Source organism: Mytilus trossulus, chromosome 12, assembly GCF_036588685.1.
Source record: "Mytilus trossulus isolate FHL-02 chromosome 12, PNRI_Mtr1.1.1.hap1, whole genome shotgun sequence".
NCBI lineage: Eukaryota > Metazoa > Mollusca > Bivalvia > Mytilida > Mytilidae > Mytilus > Mytilus trossulus.
In genome coordinates, this window is record NC_086384.1 from 23,206,178 (window position 1) to 23,230,225 (window position 24,048).

General features: G+C 31.0%; 1 protein-coding gene across 2 annotated transcripts; it reads left to right on the top strand.

Annotated features, from left to right (window-relative positions):
* Positions 1 to 134: 134 nt before the first annotated feature.
* LOC134693368 (lysophospholipid acyltransferase 5-like) lies at positions 135 to 23,728 on the top strand. 2 transcript variants are annotated; one of them, XM_063554149.1, is made up of 13 exons: positions 135 to 283; positions 3,922 to 4,029; positions 6,462 to 6,568; positions 8,893 to 9,018; positions 12,737 to 12,844; positions 14,325 to 14,398; positions 16,064 to 16,172; positions 16,900 to 16,986; positions 18,189 to 18,355; positions 18,828 to 18,975; positions 20,324 to 20,482; positions 21,502 to 21,617; positions 23,343 to 23,728. In XM_063554149.1, the coding sequence occupies exons 1-13, from the start codon at positions 193 to 195 to the stop codon at positions 23,368 to 23,370; spliced, it is 1,428 nt and encodes a 475-aa protein (XP_063410219.1). In that variant the 5' UTR covers positions 135 to 192; the 3' UTR covers positions 23,371 to 23,728. The 2 variants fall into 2 exon arrangements, with proteins under 2 accessions (XP_063410219.1, XP_063410218.1); XM_063554148.1 differs by having other exon boundaries at positions 23,340 to 23,726.
* The last annotated feature ends 320 nt before the right edge of the window (positions 23,729 to 24,048 follow it).

The window sequence follows — 24,048 nt, forward strand, 5'->3', positions numbered from 1 at the left end:
AATCGGTCCTATCCAGACCTTCTCTTTTATATAACACATTGTTATAAATTATATCTTATTGTATCAATCCCGGATCTGTCACATGTCCGAATTCAGCACATGTTTTATAATTAGTTTTTACTGGTATATAGGAGTCCATTGAGCGATATTAATAAAAGGAAACAAATTTAAGAAAACCAGTCAAAATTCAGCATGGCGGTCGTCGAAAAGTTCATCCAGGATATTGCAGACAATTTAGGGGCTTCAGAAATGGCCATAAGGTTTCTGTTGTCTTTATTTGCAGGTAACATTCAAAACCACAATATGGAGTGTTTTGTTTGTAAAGTTCACTTTGTAATGTTATAATTACTATTTAAGATAAGATATCTCAAAATAGATTTTTTTACCTGTACAGAAGACTTTGTAACAGCCTGACATCTGCGTAATAAGAACACCTTACAAGCTTAGGACACATTTTATTACACCTGGAATACATGATATTGACCCTCTTTATGACACTTGATGGAGAAGTTAGTCATAATCCTGATTCTTATTCTAAGGTCAATATATATGTTGATTTGTGTTTACTTGTTTTATCTAAGTACTATAGTTTCTCTGATGTCACACTGTACTTTAATAGGTTAATTTTTAGGCACATATTCAGATTAGTATGTATGCCTTACATGTGTATATTTTACTGTCACTTGCATGTTATTGTTTTCAGGTTATGTACCATTTTCTTTTACAGAAGTATTGTTATATATCACTCACATGTATCATGTATATTCCACATGTTCCATGGATCACCAAACATACAACATCAGTGATTTTGCTAGCGCTCGTCACTTTCATATTTTACGAAAAGGTTTTTGGAAATGACGAAAATATTTCATATCAATTTTGGAAAGTGTAAAAATATTTACACATAAAATTACTTGAATTCTACCTGTCTTCATGTTTCTGACAAGTTTATGACCCTCAGGTAATTAGCGTTTACCAAAGGTGTTAAAAGTTGTGATGACAAGAAATCTGCCTATCGCCAATCAGATGGGTCACTAATCCCTTAATTATTATTATAAAACCTCATAAATGACCATCATAATAATCTATTTTTAAGTTAAATCAGTCAGTCAGCATTTCATTTTAATCATTTCTCACAATTCTGTCGTTTTTTTGTCATTTGCAGTTGAACAAAATTGATAGGCCCTAATCTTCCCGGACATTTCAACTTTATTTTAATTTCAATATTTCCCTTGCGATCATATTTTGTAGTTTGCTTGTCGTTGTTTCGTCATTTTGACGTATTTTCGTCATACTTTATATAAATATTCATCATAAACTTTTGACAACTTCGATTAAGAAGAAAAAACTTTATTCAAAACGTATTTTTTTTCACTTGCAAACAGGTGCTTCCTGTTCTATGTATTGGGCATGCGTATTACCAGATCCCTGTTCTTATCTTCATATCAGCATCACATCAGTCAATTCATTCAATATTGCCAATAACTGCCTACATTTAATAGCAATGTTAAGTCTTCAAAGATCCTAGACTAGTCCTTAAACACTGTTGAAGGACTTGGACATATATGTAAAGCTAGTTTGATAAACATCCTAGACCCCTTGCTATTATAAGAAATAAGACTGATTTTTATAACGTGCAAAAGTGACTAAAGCCCTCCAAATCTTAGCTGAAACCCTACAACATATATATATGTCGTGTACAAGTTGCGATTTTGTACAGGTTATAACATGTACAAAAATATTGTACATGTTATAACTTGTATGATGCAAAAATACAAGTTATAACATGTACAAAAGTACCCCATACATGTTATAACCTGTACAAAATATTGCTTAAAAATGGTTTTAACTTGTACAAAATTTAAAATAAATCTTAAAGAAGTAAAATATACATTTAAATTCACCAATGCATAAAGAACAACAATAAATAGGCTAATATACATGATATATCTTTATATCAATATCTTTGGATCTATTCTTCAACATTGTTGGCCTTCAGCATGACTTATGTAAATTTATAACTCACTTTTTGTTTTTAAACTATAATATCATTGCATGAGGCGAATGTCATTTTGATGTTTTGAATACATATCATTTACTTTGAAAGCATTTATTTGTAGTCTTTGGATGTTGTCTGCTGCATTTGCGGGTTGTTGTCGTTAGACACATACCCAATTTCAATTTTTAATTTAATTTGTAGACACATCTATCCTGGATAATCTCTTATGTCTTTGAGTGTCAACTAGAATGAAAGTATTTTACTATTGCCTTCAAAGTGGACACTCACAATTATAATTCATCAAATAAAGATAAGTCCATAGATAGGCATAAGAGGATCATAAGACATGTCCTAAGATATATGGGTCGTTTTCAAAAAATGTCCAATTTTCAGTACACCCATGCTAACTTGATGGACTGCATAAAACATACAATTACATGAAAACACATTTTGCCAACATTATTCAAGAAACATATATTTCTGAAACTTTGTGATCATTGTCCTCAACAGAAAAAGACACGTTCTGGCCTATTTATTGTTGTTCTTTATGCATTGGTGAATTTAAATGTATATTTTACTTCTTTAAGATTTATTTTAAATATTGTACAAGTTAAAACCATTTTTAAGCAATATTTTGTACAGGTTATAACATGTATGGGGTACTTTTGTACATGTTATAACTTGTATTTTTGCATCATACAAGTTATAACATGTACAATATTTTTGTACATGTTATAACCTGTACAAAATCGCAACTTGTACACGACATATATATATATATAATTTATTATTATACCTCAGCTATCAATTCTATATAAAATAAGTCAGGGACTACACTTAACGCTTGCCTAGTTGCACAAGGCCACCAGATTTTCGGCTGGGCAAATATATTTAATCATCAGGGACATCCTGATCGCCAAGCTGGCAACTGTAAAATATGTTGAAGTGAAACCCATATCTACCCTTTCCCCAGCAATATGAACAAAAACTGTTTTCCAAAGAAAACCTGCTTGTCTTATCAAAGCATGATAGTAAACATGGTAAAATCCAAACCAAAGCGACAATTATGTCAATATGGCATACACCTCCTTCTCTCAGCACATGTTCTTAACTCTCTGTCAAATCAGCTACAATTATTTCATTATTGTTTAGTGTTTTCTTCTAAACTGCTCAATAAGCATCACAATATGGAGGTTTTCCAGTTGTCCTGGGAGAGATTACAAGCCTGTATATGTATAAGACAGTAACTTATCCCTGAATCGCGACACCATGTATACACTTCAGTTTTATTTTATTAGTTTAACAATAGGTTGGGCTCCTAAAATTTCAACTGAGCCCTTAAAAAATGTATTTTAGGGGCCCAGCTAGCCCCTTGAGGAAAAAAATTAAGTTAAGTTCCTGTAAGTACACAATGCTTTGACTATTATTTCTTATTGCAAACATTGAACTACGGTACATGTATCGGACTGGCCAATAGTTTCCAACTATTAGACAAGTTAGACTTCAATGAAACTATTTGATTGCAAGCATTGCGGAATTTTCAATGCAGTTACAGGATTGGAGGATTTTGAAATACTGGGGGAGTAACAATGTCTCCTTTAACAATTGTATGTATGGTTGTCTGGTTGACGTCAATTCAAGATGTAGCCTTAGGATTTCAGAATATTTACGAGGTAAACATTATGGTTGGATTTCTGCTTTTTATAATACAATAGTTTATTTATCACCGCCATTTATTGTTTGTTGTCTTTTTCGATATAATAAAACACTTACTGACTGGATTTTCATGGAAAAGTAAGTTTTTTGTCTCCTCAGATACGCCTCAGGACAAAAGTTCCACCTCTGGGCACAATAAACTTACATTTCCACTCATCATACCCAGTCAAATAGTATACACTGTCACATGTTTATTTATTTTTTAGGTTATCCACTAGCTTTTCTTTATAGAAGTTTCATATTTGGTAGATCACCTAACATACAACATATATATTTTACGATCTGTGGAATTTCTCTTTGTTACTTTAACTATGGTATGTATATAAAATGTATGTTAAGTTTGATAAAAATTATACAATTATTTTTTTGTTTTTTTATGTTTCAAAATGCAAGCATTTACTTAAATATTAATTAAATGTTACAGACTTGGGGAATAGCTCTGGTAGCAAGGATGGATGCAATTATATAAGAACAGATAAAAACACATCTGCTTCCATTTTCTATATTTTAATCAGACAAAGATAAGGTCACAAACAAAAATACAAGTTTAATACTGGCAAAAAGGAAACAACTCTTATCTTATGCACAGAAACATAACCAAAACCAAACATCAGAGTTCACATAATCTTTTTTTCCCCTGCTGGTCCTTGAAAAATATCTGCTGGTCCTCATCACTATCAATTCTATTGAAAAATACTAAAATTCTGTAAGTAGTAGGCAAAATTTTGATGGAAAAATCCTGTCGGACCACCACTTTTTGTGAACTCTGAAACATACTGATATATTATATAACACAAAATCACCTTTTAAGAATTAAAGGACAATAAGTAAAAGGGAACAATATATTTAAACTACATTGTCATACACATGTTAATAACAGTTATTGAAATGGCTGTTTAATTGTCACAGACTATAAGCAAAGTAAAATTCTCTGAATGAAAAAAACACTAAAAAATAACATGACAAGCTTAAGTACAGAAGTATTAATGATAATTCAGTTATTTTTATTACAAGCGTATTTACCTCACCTTTCAGCTAAACGACATTTATTTATTATGTTTCATTGACTTACATTCATTGCACATTTAAAATGTTAAATGAACTGCAAAACATTGTGACCTTCTGCAAAAACTAGACTGACAAAAAATTCCGGATAAATAAAGTATTTCATTTCACCATTTTGACAAAGTAATTATAAGATATATATTGATAAAAAAGAACTAAACAATCACACTGCAATACGTTTACATACACCAATGAGTCAGCAACCTAATAACACAGAATTAAAAAGAAAGAAAAGTGATCTAGATATATACAGGTTCTCAACATGGACTGGGGGCCTTGGTGTCTAAGTTGTCAAATTACTATATCACTACCCCATCAACACCTAGCTGATGAGTTCAAATCCAGCATGGGGCAGGTGAGCTGACTTCAATCTTAAGGATGTACTTAGGTGAGATTTTAGAATTTGTGTCAAATGTTCGGACTCCTTGGTGTTTTTCCATACAATACAAGGTAAAATATTCTGCCCCATAACACCCATTTATATTTTTATATGAGACTTAATCATGTTAATAACTCATGAAAGGTCATTTACCAAAATTTTAGAAGATTCTTGATTTTCTTTCTTTTGCTTTGAGACAATAATAATGCAAATACAAATTAAGGTAAAAGTCTGAGTCAGCCTTTTCCTGCCGTATTTTAAATCTCAAATATCTCGAAAGGAGGTCTATGATCTATCAACCTTTTTAGCTTATTTTTATCCTTCAAGATTGCTCTACCAGCTTAAAGTATCAATTTTAAATTCTTGATTTATTAATTTTCACCTAACCTCACCCAAGTACAACCTTAATTGATCATGTTGATATGGATTGTCAGTATTCCTGCCGGAGGCTGGTGGTTCTCTACTGGCCCTCTGGCTTCGTCCACCAATAAAAACTGACCGCCATAAATTGCACAATATTGCTTAAAGTGGCGTTAAATACCAACCTCTCGACCAATCAACATGGACACTGTCCAATATTCCATATTTTTATTTTCATGAATTTGATATCAATGTCAATTGCAGGCCTTGTTGCTGTATTGATTGAAAGAATGTAGACAATCATAACAAAAAATATCGCATGTTCGTGTACCATTTTGCTGTTTAATTTTTACCATATAGATATTGATACATGTACATTTGTACATTGAACTTTATACTTAAGAAATATTTGAATTTATATTGATTTATCTTGTGTGTACCCGTAACTTTAATGCTGATTTTTTACTTTAAGCAAATGCTGCAATAGTAATATTGTAATACAGTCTTTGGTAATGTGTTTTTCTGCAGATGCCTTTGATTTATGAAACATAACATATATAAATACCCCCAGGTGCAGGATTTCTTGCTGTGTTGAAGAAGACCCATTGGTGACATTCGTCTGTTTTCTACCCTTTGATTGGGTTGTCTTCTCTGACAAATTACCTGTTTCAACTCTCAATTTTATCATGTTTAGGCCACACTTAAAAATATTTTGGTTTGCCCAAACCCTACCCAAAGGTTGAGACAGTAGGCATTTTCTTTTTTTTTTTCAAAAAAAGAATTTGAAGTATCAGATGTTTATTAGTCTGCATGCCTATTTGATTAAAAAAAACTTCTTCAAATCAGGACAATAAAAGAATTTGAGTAGGCAGCTTTTTTCTGAGTAGGTAGCATTTGGGCAAACAAACCTATTATTTATTATGGCCTTATTGTCAATTTCAGGTACAGATGTAGTACATTCCATGATCAATATAGCTGTCACATACATTTTGCTGCTTGTATGTCCTGGTTCAAAGTTTTCAATATTATTTGGATTTATATTTAATTCAGTAAGTATCATAAACATAGACGTGTCCCTAAGCAATGTATAAGTATTGAGTAAGATAGGGAGGAAGCATACCGTAATATTTTCTCAGAAAAAGGTAAAAAAAAGAATTGATCATATTTTGAAATTGTGCCCCAGCAGAACTTTTGTTACTGCATAAAAACATGACATACATGTATATTTAATACATGTAATATGTATATTCCTGATGTTTCTTTTTATCTTTATTTGTTAAGTGTTCTCATTATGATTCCATCATTTCAGTTTGAACATAAATTTATACTTTATTTATGAAAGTTGCTTATAAATTGGATATTTGTTATTCATTTTTACTTTCAGATGGATAATATTTTTCGGTAACTTATGTTTAATGTTTCTCTCTAGGTATTATTTCCCTAAATTGCAATAATTTTATTATCTCTCACCATGTACTAAGGTGATGTTCAAAGTTTATTGGGAAAACAGCACCAATATTTATTTTCTAAATTACACAGTTATGAAAAAAGTTTATAATCTTATATCATACTCTATACATGCTACATGAATACTCAAAATATACTTAGCATATTACTATACAACAAGTGGGTGTTACATGTAACATTATAAACCAGATCTATCATTAAAAAATTTAAAACAACACATTTTAATAATACTTATTTGCGTCCGAAGCGCTTTTTGGATTTACCTTCATCAGGAACACTAAGGTATTAATATATTTTACTTTGTCATTTTCATTAATAATTGGTTGGCAAATATTTTTATATGCAATCGTATGACATGTGATAGAGCATAAATAATTGTCCTCTTGAGACAGTTGAAATAATGTGAAACTTGTCAAGTGTTTTTATCATACCATAATTATGGGACTTTGACCGCCAGACTTTTAAAGCTGTTTTGTTACACATGTTACATGTCTCATGCTATATAGATATAGGAAGATGTGGTGTGAGTGCCAATGAGACAACTCTCCATCCAAATAACAATTTAAAAAGTAAACCATTATAGGTTAAAGTACAGCCTTCAACACGGAGCCTTGGCTCACACCGAACAACAAGCTATAAAGGGCCCCAAAATTACTAGTGTAAAACCATTCAAACGGGAACACCAACGGTCTAATCTATATAAACCAAAACGAGAAACGTGAAACACGTATATATTACATAAACAAACGACAACTACTGTACATCAGATTGCTGACTTAGGACAGGTGCAAACATTTGCAGCGGGATTAAACGTTTTAATGGATCCAAACCTTCTCCCTTTTTCTGAAACAACAGCATAACATCACAACATATAAAAACATACGATAAAATATCAATTGGCAGACTTAACTCAATCAAAAAATGTTTGATCAGATATTTTAATGCCTAAGGATATCCTCATGCAAGAGCCATTTTAGAAGTTTTATTCTCACAACAATATATACCAATGTAGATGTACATGTATGCACAATACAGTACTAGTATCATGTCCTTTTTGCACAGCTGTCTATTAACTATCTTGATAACGTAATATTTTATTTTTTTTCATACGGAAGTGTCTATTTGAAATGAATATAATAAACATTGTATGGTTGATTATGGTCATGATGGTCATCCACATCTGTCCAAATATTTTCAGTAATTCTTTTGAGGCAATCATTACTCTGCTGAGAATCTTAACTTGCAGGTAACGTTTTTGTTAGCTTTATCTGAAAGTGTGCAATTTTATGTGTTCAGTAAAATAAGTATTGATAAACATAGATACATGTAATATCTGTACTACTTAGCGTTTTGTTATGCCCACCTACGATAGTAGAGGGGCATTATGTTTTCTGGTCTGTGGCTCCATTCGTTCGTTCATCCGTCCGTTCATTCGTTCTATGTCCGCAGGTTAAAGTTTTTGGTCAAGGTAGTTTTTGATGAAGCTGAAGTCCAATCAACTAGAAACTTAGTACACTTGTTGCTTATGATATGATCTTTCTAATTTTAAAGCCAAATTAGACTTTTGACCCCAATTTCACGGTCAACTGAACATAGAAAATGAAAATGGGAGTTTCAGGTTCAAGTTTTTGGTCACGGTAGTTTTTGATGAAGCTGAAGTCCAATCAACTTGAAACTTAGTACACTTGCTGCTTATGATATGATCTTTCTAATTTTAAAGCCAAATTAGACTTTTGACCCAATTTCACGGTTCATGGAACATGGAAAATGATAGTGCCAGTGGGGCATCTGTGTACTTTGGACACATTCTTGTTTAATCTATTATGAGATTAATAAAGCACTGATTTTCCTTTTAAGCTTTAGTTATTTTATTTGTAGTTATGACACATGTTATTTTAATTTGTAGTTGTATTTAGTGATAGCATATTATAAATGTACGGATCAGACATTGACCTGGACTACACCACAATGTGTTATTTGTCTACGATTGACCGCTGTTGTTTTTGATGTCTACGATGGTCAAAAGAGTAAGGTAAGATCAATCAACAGTTGTGCTATAAAATACCTGTATCCTAGTTGCTTTAGATGACCCCCATCCCCTCTCCCCGGGAACAGAAAGATACTACATTTCAAGTTTTAGTGGTGAGATTATCAATGTCAAGATTAGCAATCAAAACCTTATGGGACTGACTTGATATCTAAATGTTCCAAGGCTGATCACTACCTTTTTTGATACACAAAATATAATGCATTGATCATAACATTCTATAAATCCTATCCATCAACATTTTCAGAAATTTATCAATGTAATATATGCTCTGATATTCAAGGGACAAAATGATGTTACACTTTTCAAGAAAATTGCATAACTTTTGCAAGGTGCAGGAATCTATAGCTACTATCTGTTCTAAAAATAGAATGGTGTCATTGTTAAAATCATCTTCACCATTCAGTGCTTACAAGCACTTTGATTAAAAACACAGGGGCTTTGTAGAATAATGAATTACAATTGATATGAAAATTGATCAGGATGAACATTGCAATAATTCAAAAACATTAAAAACTTTTAGAGTTATTATTTTCAACAATTTGTTGACATATTCATTTGTGTAAAATTAAAATATGTGATAAAGAAATTTCAGTTTTAATACAAATAGATTTCAAGGATATATTTGCAATTAAATTACATAATAAGGCAAGGATATATGGTTTGAATGTTTTTGTGATAATATAGTCATAATTTATATCTAAAATGTCTGCAAATTAAAGTTTTCTTATATTTGACTTACAATATATAGAGCACAAATTTTGAAAGTACTATAATCCATAATATAATTTCTTCAGACTGCCATTTAGTATGTATGTCCTACCAATACTATATTGTTAACTACTTTATCAGCTGGTAGCAACACAATACGCTTATAGATTAGTAGAATTTCTAGTAATGTCTAATGATACTTTTTTTGTAATTTAAAATCCATTCAGATATTTATTTAAGTATAAGTTTTTGATTTTGTTTGTAGATTTCTTCTATTTACACTAATTTTTACAATTAGATGATGATGTGACACTCCATTTTTTTTTTATTGAAGACAATATGATTGTCCTTTTTAGCTCACCTGTCCTTTTTAGCTCACCTTTCCTAAAAGGAAATGTGAGCTTTTGCCATCACTTGGTGTCTGTCGTCGTCGTTGTCTGTCTGTCGTCGTCATGAACTATTTCAAAGATCTTCTCCTCTGAAACTACTGAACCAATTACAACCAAACTTTAGCTGAATGATCCTTAGGGTATCTAAAATAAAGTTTGTGTTTTATTTTCCATTTTGTGAAAAAACATGGCCGCCATAGCTAAAAATAGAACATGGGGGTAAAATGCAGTTTTTGGCTTATATCTCAAAACAAAAGCATTTAGAGCAAATCGGTCATTAGGTCCAGATCTATCAGCCCTGAAATTTTCAGATGAATCAAACAACCCATTGTTGGGTTGCTGCCACTTAATTGGTAATTTTAAGGAAATTTTGCAGTTTTTGGTCATTATCTTGTATATTATTATAGATATAGATAAACTGTAAACAGCAAAAATGATCAGCAAAGTAAGATCTACAAATAAGTTAATATGACCAAAATTGTCAATTGACCCCTTAAGGTCAAGGAACAGTAAATGGGCTATGTCGCAGATTTTGCTAAAAATTTGCATACAACCTTGGCTTGTTGAACTTCAACTGAAAATCGAAAAAATAATTCATTTATCTCTCTTATTATCTGAAAAATTGCAGATTGATTTCTTTTATTATGGGTGAATATTTGTATAGAAAGCACACAAAATCGGTGAAAAACCTTCTAAAATTTATCTTAAAATTGCCAAATTTCTAATTCTACTCCATAGATTTTTCTTAAAAAACTAAATATTGTTGACACATAAATTTCAGTTTTAATGATATAAAATAATCATAGGGTCACAGACTTCGTTTTTTTGTCTAATAATCAATTTGTTACCTTGTTGGTAGTGTAAAACATCAAAAATCAACGCTTTACGGCCTGCAACACGATAACGTTATGATAATTTCGACGTGTTGTTGGATTTTTTCACAAAGAACGCAACTTTGAATGATGCATACCGTTAAAACGAAGTCGGTGACCCTATCTTTATTTTGCATCATTATAATGGAAATTTATGTACCAACAACATATAGTTTTTAAAAAAAAATCTATGGAGTAGAATTAAAGATTTGGCGATTTTAAGACAAAATTTATTAGGGTTTTTGCCGATTTTGTGTGCTTTCTATACAAATGTTCACCCATTTTGTAAGAATTCAATCAGTAATATTTCAAATAATAATTGAGATAAAATTATTATTTTTTCGATTTTCAGTTGAAGTTCATGGAGCAAGAGTTGTATGCTAAATTTTACTGAAATCTGTGACATAGCCCATTTACTGTAACTTGACCTTGAGGGGTTATTGTCCTTTAATGACAATTTTTCACAATTTGTTCATCATATTTGCTAACTTTAAAAAATCTTCTCCTCTAAAACTACTCAACCAAATTCAACCAAACTTCATCTAAATGATCAGTAGGGTGTATAAAATAAAGTTTGTGTTTTATTTTCTATTTCGTAAAAAAACATGGCCGTTATGGCTAAAAATAGAACACAGGGTAAAATGCAGTTTTTGGCTTATATCTCAAAAACTCCAGCATTTAGTGCAAATAAGACAAGAAGTTAAAGTATTTATTAGGTCAAGGTCTACCTGTCCTGAAATTTTCAGCTGAAATTGGGTAACTGGTTTTTCAGGTACATGTATAATGCCCCTGAATTGATGATTTTAAAGAAATTTTGCAGTTTTTGGTTATTATCTTTAATATTATTATAGATACAGTCAACCTGTTAATAGCAAAAATGTTAAGTAAAGTAAGATCTACAAATAAGTCAATTTGACTAAAATTGTCAATTGACCCCTTAAGGAGTTATTGCCCTTTAAAGACTTTTTTCACAATTTGTTCATCATGTTGACATACTTTAAAAAATCTTCTCTTTTGAAACTGCTGTATCAATTTCAGCCAAACTTAGGCTAAATGAGTTTCAGAGTATCTAGTATAAATTTTATATTTTATTTCCTTGTATGTCAAGGAACATAGCTCCAATGGCTAAAATAGAACATAGGAGAAAATGATGATTTTTTTTGCTTTTGAAGAAAATAGGACGATTCAAAGAACATTTAAATAAATTGAAAAGCCAAAATAATCATTGATGAGAGATTTAGCCAAAAAAATTTAGGGGAGCGATTCAGGCTCTTGAGAGCCTCTTGTTTCATGACAGATTAGTCTCTTTTAAATTTTATATGTTAATATTTACATAGAAAATTCTATGTTAATAATTTCTTAGGAAGAAGTATTTTTTTTGTTTTTAACAGATTTAGAATCCAAGAATTCAAATATATATAGAAAAAAAAACAATTGACGAAACACTTTAATTGAAAAATTATCAGTGTTGTTCAGTTACGATTCAAATAGTTTCGATATTTAAATACCTGAATGTGTTATCCTTTTAATGATATTGACCAGAGACTTGTATTAATTCAAATACGGTACAAAATGGAAGGAATTATATTTTTTCTACGCATTATGGTATTGGATTGTTACACAGTTAATAAAAAATATGTACATGTATATGCACACTAACATTTGGTCGATTTCTATATATTCCACACTGCTCATGTATAAAGTAACCTGTCCTTTAATATTACATTACAGGAAAAATTGTCTGAAGATCAGAAAGAATCTGCCATATCTGAAGTGCCTTCCCTCCTGGCGATCTGTGGACAGACATACTACTTTGGTACATTTCTAGCGGGACCACAGGTAAAAACTTTTAAATCAGTACATTGTATGACATTAGTAATCACTAAATTAGTTTACATTTTTATTTAAGGGACAGCTGAAGCATGCCTCCAGGTGCATTGGAGACCCATTGGTGGCCTTCAGCTGTTATCTGCACTATGAACGAACTATTGTGTCTTTGACACATTCCCAATTTCAATTCTCAATTATATTTAGGATCTAAATATAATAATTCTGTAAATTCAGAAGTTATTGCATGCATTTATTATTGCTATTTAGTCATTTTGGACTAATTTGCAATTTTAATTTTTGTCATATTGTGAAAAATCCAGTTTAGTTCATATAAAAAAATTCAAAATGCAAGTATAAATTATTGTGATTTTTGCATTATAGCATTTTTAGCATGGATAAAAACATCTCAATAATTTCTGAATTTACAGTATTCAAAAGTAAGTCATTGTTATCTTGATATATATCATGTCCTGTAGGCTGAAAGGTCTTGCTTGAGACTCGTCTTTAGTAGTTCAACTTTTAAAATTGCCCGAAAATGCAAGCCTTCACCAAACTTATCTCACATAGAGCAGACATTGTTGTAACAGATCTCATGTTCCAGTAGTCATATTATATGCAGCCTGAAGGATTAATTTCGAGGATAAAAACAAAAAAGGTCAAATAATTTTTTTGCCAATTAAAAGTGCATATATGCAAATGTATTGATGAAAGTTTTGAATCTTCCAAAATAATATCGTCAAATGATTTGCTATTGCCTTCCAACAATAATAAAACATAGTGAAGTTTTATTTTTAATTCTCACTGCAAAATGAATGCAATCTTCACCATTGAATGCTCACTCACTTAAACTTTGATTTGACATACTTTAGATCTATTTATAATCTTTTGACTTTGAACAGACTTACATAGATTCAAGTTTTAAGTGTTTCTGTAGTGTTACTGTAAAATTGTTTAGTGCATTAAGTGCATTTATTGTTGGGATTGTTGGACATTAGACACAAATGCGAGTTTGATTAGTGCCAGTTTTGAAACTGATGCATATAAATCATTCATTAAGAATTAAAATTAAGGAATAACAGTACTGTAGTTAAAGAGTTGCCACTGTCAATTGTAGATTTGACTGTTGCAAAATACAGTTTAACTTATGTTACCTGTATGCTTCAAATTCGGCTAAAATTACATTAAAACGGCGAATTTGAGGGTTTGTTTTATTTTCACTTATATAGTAGTTATCAAACATTTGTTCATTCAATCAATTCAAAATGACGCGACCCTCCTTAGATACGCCTGGTCAACTGTGGATTTGAATTCAACATTTAGCCAATGAAAAAAATTGTTACATCCAAATTGCATTAGAATGCAAGGTTTACCTGTATCTACGATACCCACAAACATTAAGTATCCAATGAATAATAATGAATCCACAGTACTGTATTTTTTCAGATGACAAGTTTCACTATTCTATATCTTATTAATTTGTTGTTTTTAGTTTAACATAAAGAGATACCTCCAGTTTGTAAATGGAGAATTTGATGATCCACAACATAAAGGACCTTCCAGGAGGTAAGTTAATGGCATGAGGAATTTATATTCTGAACATTATAATGTAATATGAAAATGAACACTGAGGCCAACCTCCCTGGGTGCGGTATTTTCTCACTGTGTTGAAGACCCATTGGTAGCCTTAGGCTGATTACTGCTCTTTGGTTGGGTTGTTGTCTTTTTGACATATTCCCTATTTCCATTCTCAGTTTTACTCTATTGTACTAGAATGACTCACTGCAGTAATCTGGTTTGAAATGTTATAATATTTTATGATATAAATAGTATATGTTTGTCAATAAGACATTAACTGAACAAGACCTTAGGCAACTATCCAAATAAGGAGATGTATTATGATTGCCAATGAAAAAACTATCCAAATAAGGAGATGTATTATGATCGCCAATGAAAAAACTATCCAAATAAGGAGATGTATTATGATTGCCACTGAAAAAACTATCCAAATAAGGAGATGTATTATGATTGCCAATGAGACAACTATCCAAATAAGGAGATGTATTATGATTGCCAATGAAACAACTATCCACCAGAGACCAAAGGACTTAAGAGGTAACAACTGTGAGTCACCTTTAGACAGCCTTCAAGGATGAGAAAATGCCATATTGTATAGTCAGCTACAAAGAGCACAGCCATGAACAAATGTGAAACAATTGAAATGAGAAAAAAAATCACTGAATTTATTAAAAAATAATTTATGATAAACAAATATGACAAACTTAATCACATTGTTTATTATTGACCTTGATATACAAGAACTGAAATTAAAAATTAAAAACTAAAAGAGCCAAAAATAAAAAAAATCTGAAATTTCAATCACATACATGTACATGTGTAGTTGAAATACTGATATTGATAAACTTCAGATTTTTTGTGCTTAAAAGAAATATACTAATCTTTGAAACGCTCTAATCTAAATAAATGGTAAATAATTTCAACTCATCTGAAATGAACACACCTTAAAAATGAACATTGATGTTGTCGGATTATCAACAGTGGAAGAATGATTGATAGAAAAATGAATACACAAATATTGGGAATAAAGAATACTGTATAATATATAAGAACAAGGACAATGAAGGACATGAATATAATCAAATAGATAAAACTATATTCTAACATGACGTCCTTCAAACACTTTGAGTACACACCCATGGTAAAACATGAATATTGCCTGGGCTGTTACCTTTTACTCCCACATCACACGCTTTTTTATGAATGAGCTTCCTAATGTCATAGAACCATGACGTAGGAATATAAGCATTTCACCGGAAAATACAAGTCTGTAAAACATAAAATCGTCATAACAAGGAAATGTGAAACAAATGATGCTGAAATGTTTTATAACTTTTAAGCCATATTTTTTTTATACATTTTAGACATTCAAGTAAATTATCATTTTAATTCATCCAAAACTATCTAAATATGTTATTTTAAATAGTTGAAGCATGTCACTAATTCAGTTTACTCAGTTCTTAGTATAGTGCGTTTATTTAGAATAAGAATCAAAATAATTCATGGGGGCTTGAATGTATCGTGATTCCACCATGGGTTGTTCCTTTATATCAAAATTTTTACCCCTCGCTTTCACTCTGGGTAAAATATTTTGCATGTCGAGAAATCAAGATATAATCAAGCCCCCATGATTTAATTACCATCTATTTCCAGTGTTGGACCAGGACTTACAAGGATGAGTATGGGTATACTATACATAGCTATGTACCAGATTGGGGGTCTGCTGTTTAATGAGGAACATATGTTAGCTGATGATTTTATGGTAATTACAGTCAATTTTAATTTTAGTTGTGATGTAATGCAATTAATATTGTTTACATTTATTATATTCATTTTAAAGATTGATTGATATATTATTTGTTGCTTAACTTCCAAAGGCAAATTTTTCAGGACAACATTTTATAGAATAATTTTCTGAACAATAAAGGAAACTTCAATATGCCATGGAACAAATTAAAACCATTTTGAAACATTTTAATATGGTATTTTCAAAATTTCTTTCCCAAACTCTCTTTGTCATTGCCTGAAAAATAGAAATCGAGCCTGCCTCTGTCCATGATCTGAATTTTAAAATTTAAGATGGATACAACATACATTGTTTTAATACACAAGTTTTCAAAAAGATTGTAAAGCACTTGATGGTTTAAACCAGATTTTTTTATGAACTGCAAAAATTTAGTGAGGTGGGTTTAGCTGTTATATCTTTAAATTTATTTCACATCAGAAATATAAACTGGATAAAGATGAAATATTTCCATTCAATGGTGTTATAAGAAGACTAATATGAAAGCAATAGTGTAACAGATTTATTGTTCAAAGATCTTTGTTTTCCAACATGCTAATGTTCTTTACTATCAGGGCTTATTCACATAATACCTAGAATAAACACAACTCAGGGGGAAAATAAGAATGGTTTTAAATGATATTTGACATGTTTGAGGTTATTTTAAAATATGTTAAAAGATAGCTTTTTAATTTATTTATTTCAGAATCGTTATTTTCTAACCAGATGTGCTTATGTGTTGTTTTATGGAAGAATCTTATTTTGTCAGTATATAGGATGCTGGTTGATAGCAGTAAGTAAAATTACATGCTCTTACATGGTTCTCATAAAAAATTGGAGTGGCAGTAGACCTATCTTAAGTAGATAGATCATTTGTGGTACTAAAAAGTAAAATCACAAAAATACTGAACTCAGAGGAAAATCAATTCGGAAAGTCCATAATCACATGGCAAAATCAAATAACAAAACGCATCAAAAACGAATAGACAAGAACTGTCATATTCCTGACTTGGTACAGGCATTTTCAAATGTAGGAAATAGTGGATTAAACCTGGTTCTATAGCGCTAACCCTCTCTCTTTAATAACAGTCTCATCAAATTCCGTTATATTTACATGATGCGTTAGATAAACAGTCACAATTAATAAAATAGTCAAAATATGGGTACATCAGTCATCATCGCATAACAATTTTAAAAGAGACAATTTAACAGAACACAAAAACATCTATCTACGAACACATGGATTGAGTGTCTGATGTCATAAAAATTTTATACGTCACATAAATTTGTCGTTCAATGTGCATACAAACAGTTTTAAAATTTACATAGGCAATGTAAGCATACAGAGTTAAAAAATTAAAAGTATGTAAGAACAAATTACAGAAATAGACCGAGATTTAAACTAGTCCAAAAGTTATAGGTAGAATTTATGAGAATCCAAAAATAGATAATTCCTCTACACAATTGAATGATTTTGACGTAAATGATACTAGACACACTTTTATATTGGCCAGCAGTGTGCATAAGTAGAAACGTTTATCTCATCGAAGATACCAGGCTTGTTTTCTAGAATGTCATGTTCACATTCATCTACAATATTTTGAATGGGTCTCAAATCAAAGCAGTTGGAAGCACCTAGGCTAGGGGAGATCATTTTTCATCATTAATGTGTGTGTATTATTATTAGTTTCATCTATGCTTTACATATATTCAAAGGATAAAATTTGATATGAATATAAAAAAGAAGATGTGATATGATTACCAATGAGACAACTCTTCACAAGAGACCAAAATGACACAGAAATTAACAATTATAGGTCACCTTATGACCAACAACGAGCAAAGCCCATACTGCATAGTCAGCTATAAAAGGTCCAGAAATGACAATGTAAAACATTAATTATGAGCATTTTGTTATTTATTGATCTCTCTGCAGTCATCTTTTATTAATATAAGAAATTCTGCACAACATAAAGGTTTGTGTTCTATATACAGGAAGGAGTATGCATACTGAATGGTCTGTCTTACAATGGAAAAGACGAAAATGGAAACATATTATGGGATGGAATACAGAATGTGAAACTGTACTCATTAGAAACAGCCACTTCATTCCATGGTTTGATATCTGCCTTCAACATTAATACCAATCTTTGGATGGCAAAGTAAGTCTATATGCAAAAGGGCTATTCCATAAAAAAAAGTCACTAGGGGGAAGAATGCCATTGATTATTATTACGTTGGTCGAGGGGAAAAGTTCCATATTTTCAATGTTATACAGATATTGGCCTTTTATTATTTCATGTGTTATTGGAACCCTTTATTTTATATGGGCGTTATGCTGCTTAGAGACATGTTTTTCTGGAACAGCCCTAAAGTTAAAAACTCAGAAGCTGTGTTTTTGTTTGAGTACATTTAACAGAAACAATTTGATAAAATGAAAATTTTCTTATACATTATATCTAATTTTACTTAAATTTGGAATAGGGAAACAGGATTTTTTTTGGTCACATGAATATTTAATAAGAACAGGAGTATGCAATGAATCATTTAGTTTTTTAAAAATACATCACATATAAGTATATATAGACATTACTATTTAGCATGAAGTCAACATGTTTTGTTGTACCTTTGTAGATATCTTTTCAAAAGACTGAGATTTATGGGCAGCAAACTATTATCCCAGTCAGTAACCCTATTTTATCTGGCATTATGGCATGGTCTAAAAACTGGATACTACATGAACTTTTTCCTGGAGTTTTTTATGGTCAACACTGAGAATCAGGTGAGAGACATTTATAAGGCTCTGTGAACAATTTGAAGATCCCTTTATGAGGGTGGAAGGACTTTTTTACAGGATGCAGTGATTAGGCTTTTATTTTAGTGGGAATTATAGGTTGGTCCTTTTCTTATCTCTGGATTTACCCATGTATTAACTTGCCAACGTTTTCGTGAAAGTTGACACTAGTTATGCTCTGATTCCACCAGATAGGATATCCATAAACATCAACACTAATTGATACCAAGTACAATCTTGTAGTACCGAAGTGCAGAAGGAAACTTTTTACCCAAGGACAATACAAGAATGGAATGCCCTACCACATACTGCCACCAATGCAAGTAGTCTTGAATGCTTCAAGACTTACCTACATGAGATGAACTAGAACAAAGTCAAGATGTTTTTAAAATTGACTGTTTATATGATGTAAAGCACAAGTTCATTAATTAATTACTTATTGTTTGTCTAAATTTGAAATGCGCATCAGAAAGTGGCAAAATAATCAACTTTTTGATGGTGGCCGCATATTGGTAGAAGTAGAAATGTCAGGTCTTTTGGGAATTAATTGATGATTATTTTGGGGGGGGATGTCACCCCTGCCACTGCCTCTCTCTCTTATTAACTAGGTTATTATACAAATGTATATACTGGATCTCTAGTACTATTTCAAGACTATTATGAATATTATGTATCTCTCCTAGAAAATTTGAACAAGTACATAAACTAAGTTTAAAGAAGCAGACTTTCAAGCTTATATTAACCACTGTGTCTACTCTTATATCTTGTGAACCACTTGTAGCTCCTTTGGAGGACGTTTCCAATGCCTTATTTAATGTTTGAACCCCTTAAAGTCCTGTTTTACCTCTGTCTGTCCTTCCGTCAGTCCGTCCGTCCCATGAATATTTTTCGTCACATTTTTCTCAGGAACTACAATACAAGGATTTCTGAAATTTTTTTGAGGATTTATACAAGTCAGCTATAGCGTGTGATGCGTTTTCAGATTCATCACTCGACAGTTTCCTGTTTACCGAACACTTGCATATTTTTACACTATTAATATTATCCACTTGCGGCGGGGTTATCATCAGTGAGCAGTAGCTCGCAGTTTCACTTGTTAGTTAATATTACAAGTTATTAATCATAGATTGTATGTATTTGTTATTTCTAAATTCAGGGGAAGTAATTTCATATAAGAGTCCCAATCAAGATGAAAGCAAATATCAATTAATTCATATTTAGATTAATGCCACTGATGAAAATTACCGTATACTTGGTGACTTATAAGATTTTTAAAATGGGACTCTTGAGTCGTCAATGTTTATATCTGTCTGTACATGTTTTGTTTTCATTACAGATGACTGCCTTATCAAAGAAAGTGCCAGCCATACAGAAATTGTCTTCCATGCCAAAGCTGCAGCCATTTGTTTGGGTTGTAAAGAAGACATTTATTACTTTCTCGTTAAGTTATGCCTTAGTTAGTTTTGGATTGTTAGAATGGAACAAATATTTTAAGGTAAAGTTTATCATAGACACCTTACTTTAAAAACTTTGATGACTTGATATATCATTTGTGAATGGGGAATAAACAGAAATCAGTATACAGCTATTTATTAGCAACACATAAATAGATTCATCCATTCATCCCGGGTATTAATTTTCATGGATTAAGGTAACATTGCATTTTCATGGATATTTGATTTCTTGGTTTTTGCCAAAGTCTCTTTGTGCCTTTTGGACATTTGTTTTTTGTTCAACAATTGAATTAGTGGTCAGTTTACAGTCTCCATCAATAGATAACTGTCTATACAATATTTCAAGCTCTGAACTGTATCAGTAGCCTGCTAACACTAAGGTTGTGAGCTGGTACACCTAATGTGTAAGATGCATTGGACTCTATGGTAATAGACAACTTTCGAGTTCGATGCATTTCCATCAAAAACTCAGTGAATGTCATTTGTGCGTATAGGGTCGTCGTCACTTCCTTGCCAATGTTGAGCCAGTGGTTGGAAAACTATAATTCTATATTGTACAAATTATTCAGCAAATTGAATTCTCAAAATTGACAATCAGCACTGTTGTCATAAGGGATTTGTCATTAAGTACCTACATAACAACAATTATTTCTAGTTTATCCTTCACAATGACAATCGACGAGTTTTTTCCGGTGACGGATGAACTCGAAAGTGGTCTATTGAGTAGAATTGTCAGTTTTCCTGCAGAAGACTATTGTTATCTCCTGGCTCTAGAGTTTTCTTCACCAATAAAAATCGGAGCAAATAAATAAGCAACTATCACTCAATCAGCCAGGGTATAAGAAGTCATTTCAGTGGATATTCTATGAGGAGTAAATATAAACAAATACCATGCAATAGCCATTTCAATGTATTTTTAAGGATGCTGAAACAAGATCAGCATGGTTTTCCACCATCACATCACCGCAAGGGATATTACATTTTATTTATTTATAAATATCATTGAATATTTCACAAAATATATTATTTATCTCATGCTTTACTATTTTTTTCCTTACAGGTTTATGGATCCATATATTACATAGGTCATGTGATATTTATGTTAGTACCATTGGTGGTTTATTTGTTTGCTAAAGTTCCTATTTCAGTCTATACATCACATAGAAGAAAAATGAGGTATGTTAAGAATATTAGCTAATTCCAAATCAAAAATGGAAACATTTATAATTCAAATGATTACTGTAACACCATAGTAATTGTATTCATTTGTTAATGTGGTTGTTGCTCTAAGGAATAAAATGTAAGATTAGATGTAATTTCTATGAAATAAATGCTGCTTTATATTATGATTTGGAAATATAAGGGGTATGGCACATAGGAGAAACAAGCAATATTTTGATATTATAATTTTTGTCTAAAATTATTGTACCCAGACTTAAAGTGGGGTTTTAATAGATTTCCTGTTGTTTATGTTTATTTGTCCTATCATACCTGCATCCTTTTGTCCCTTCTTCTAACAATTATTTTCTGCAGACTTTTATCAGGTGCTACAGAACTGAAGTACCTCATATTTGGTCAATAGCTTGATAGTTAATTATTTCAAGTTGATAATATCAGTGTCTGTAGGACACTAACTTCCTGTTAGTGGGCACTTTATATTTTTCAGTGTGATGAAAGAACTTTTTAAAGTTTTATTTTTTTCATCATAATTACTCTGTGCTAGTGAACATAATGGCTTTTTAATTAGGCAGTTACAAATAGAAGAGTTGTAAAAGAGGGGCATTCAAACTCAGAAATAAAACAAACTGAAATCACCATTGCTAAAAAACAAACAAACAGACAAACAAACAAACAAACAAACAAGCAAGCAAAAGTATAAAAAGCACAACATAGAAAAATAAAGACTGAGCAATACAAACCCCACCAAAAAGAGACGCAAAGATACCAGAGGGACATTCAATATTCATAAATGATAAAAAATAAAACTGACAACACCGTGGCTAAAAAAAGAAAGAGACAAACATACAACCAATAGTACACCACAAGACACAGCATAGAAGACTAAAGCTACACAAACCCCACCAAAAACTAGGGGTGATCTCAGGTTCTCAGGAAGGGTAGACATATCCTGTAATGTATAAGTGCATTTTCCTTCAGATGCCATATACATGTAGATGTATATGACTTATTATAGCGAACCAAATGAAAGTTTTCCACAGAGTCGTCTGCTCTTCACCAAGGTATTTAAACTTTTGCAAGTTTACCTGTCCCATTGAATCAATACAATAGCTTTTGTTCTCTGTGTATTTTATTCACTTGGACATTTAAATTACTTCTAGGAGAAATCTATCACTCATTGATTAATTTGCCTGACCAAAAAAAATATCTGCTTTGTTGATTGAAATACATGTATAAACTCACATAAACCTTTATTTAAACATTATCATTTTAAGTTTTTATTTGTGAACAGACTAAAAAATAGCAAACTTTAAATAGGTAAAATGTTGAAATTTGATCAGAAATCAACTTTTAATTTTAAAATCAGTTTCTATATCAAACAAATTGAAAATGTGCTATTGATTGAATAAATACAACATCACATGCAGTTTTATAATTACTTATTTGTACATGTATTTCCATCATTGACAGTTCAATTTTTTGTTCAGGTAAATTAATCAGTGAGTGGTAGATTTCTCTCGCAAGAAATTTAAAGGTCCCAGTGAATAAACTATACAGAGAACAATACCTGTTGTATTTGTTCAATGGGACAATAGAACCTACAAAAGTTTAAATGGACAGGTAACTTGCAGGTGAATCTGTGGTCCACAAAAATAAATGTATAAAAAAAAATAGATGTAATAAATTTGTAAAACAATGTTCTTTTTTCTTTTTTTTCAGCAGAGAATTAAAAGAAGAGAAAGTGGACTGATTGATACCTTCAACTTTGCTAAATTGTATTTGCAAGTCTCGATAATTCAAATCTAGTAACCCACCATATCACTTCAGTTTGTAGTAAAGTTTATGTTGCAATATATATTTTATGATTTACTAGTTGTTACTGCTTATAATAATTAAAGTTCACATTTTCTAATATTCTAAATCCTTTGATTTTGTTGTAGGTTAACCCTAAATAACTTTAATTTGAAGCCTATTTTTGTTTATTTTTTTGTGTTCTATTCTGTATAGTTATTTTATCATGTGTTTTTTATGTTATATGTATATTTATTGAACTGTTGAATTTATTTAAATTTGAATTAGATTTGTTTATTACTGTAATATATGTTTACCATTATAGAGAAAATATTATTTATAACGGAAGGAATTGAAAACTGTAGCATATCATGGGAGATTTTTCCATGGACTTATTTAAGCACTATTTTTTTCCCTTCAAACAATTAGAATATCAATTTTTGTTCATTAGATTTTCTTTCTTTTTTCTTCATGCTGACATAAAAGCTTGTGATATGGAATAAAAAGTCAGGCGTCTAATGTGGCAGATATATATGATTACTAAAATAGAGATTTTAGTCTTTGATTTCAGTTAATATATTAATTTATAAATGAAGGGTTGTAGGTTAAAGCGGTAGGTTTATATAATTTACCCATA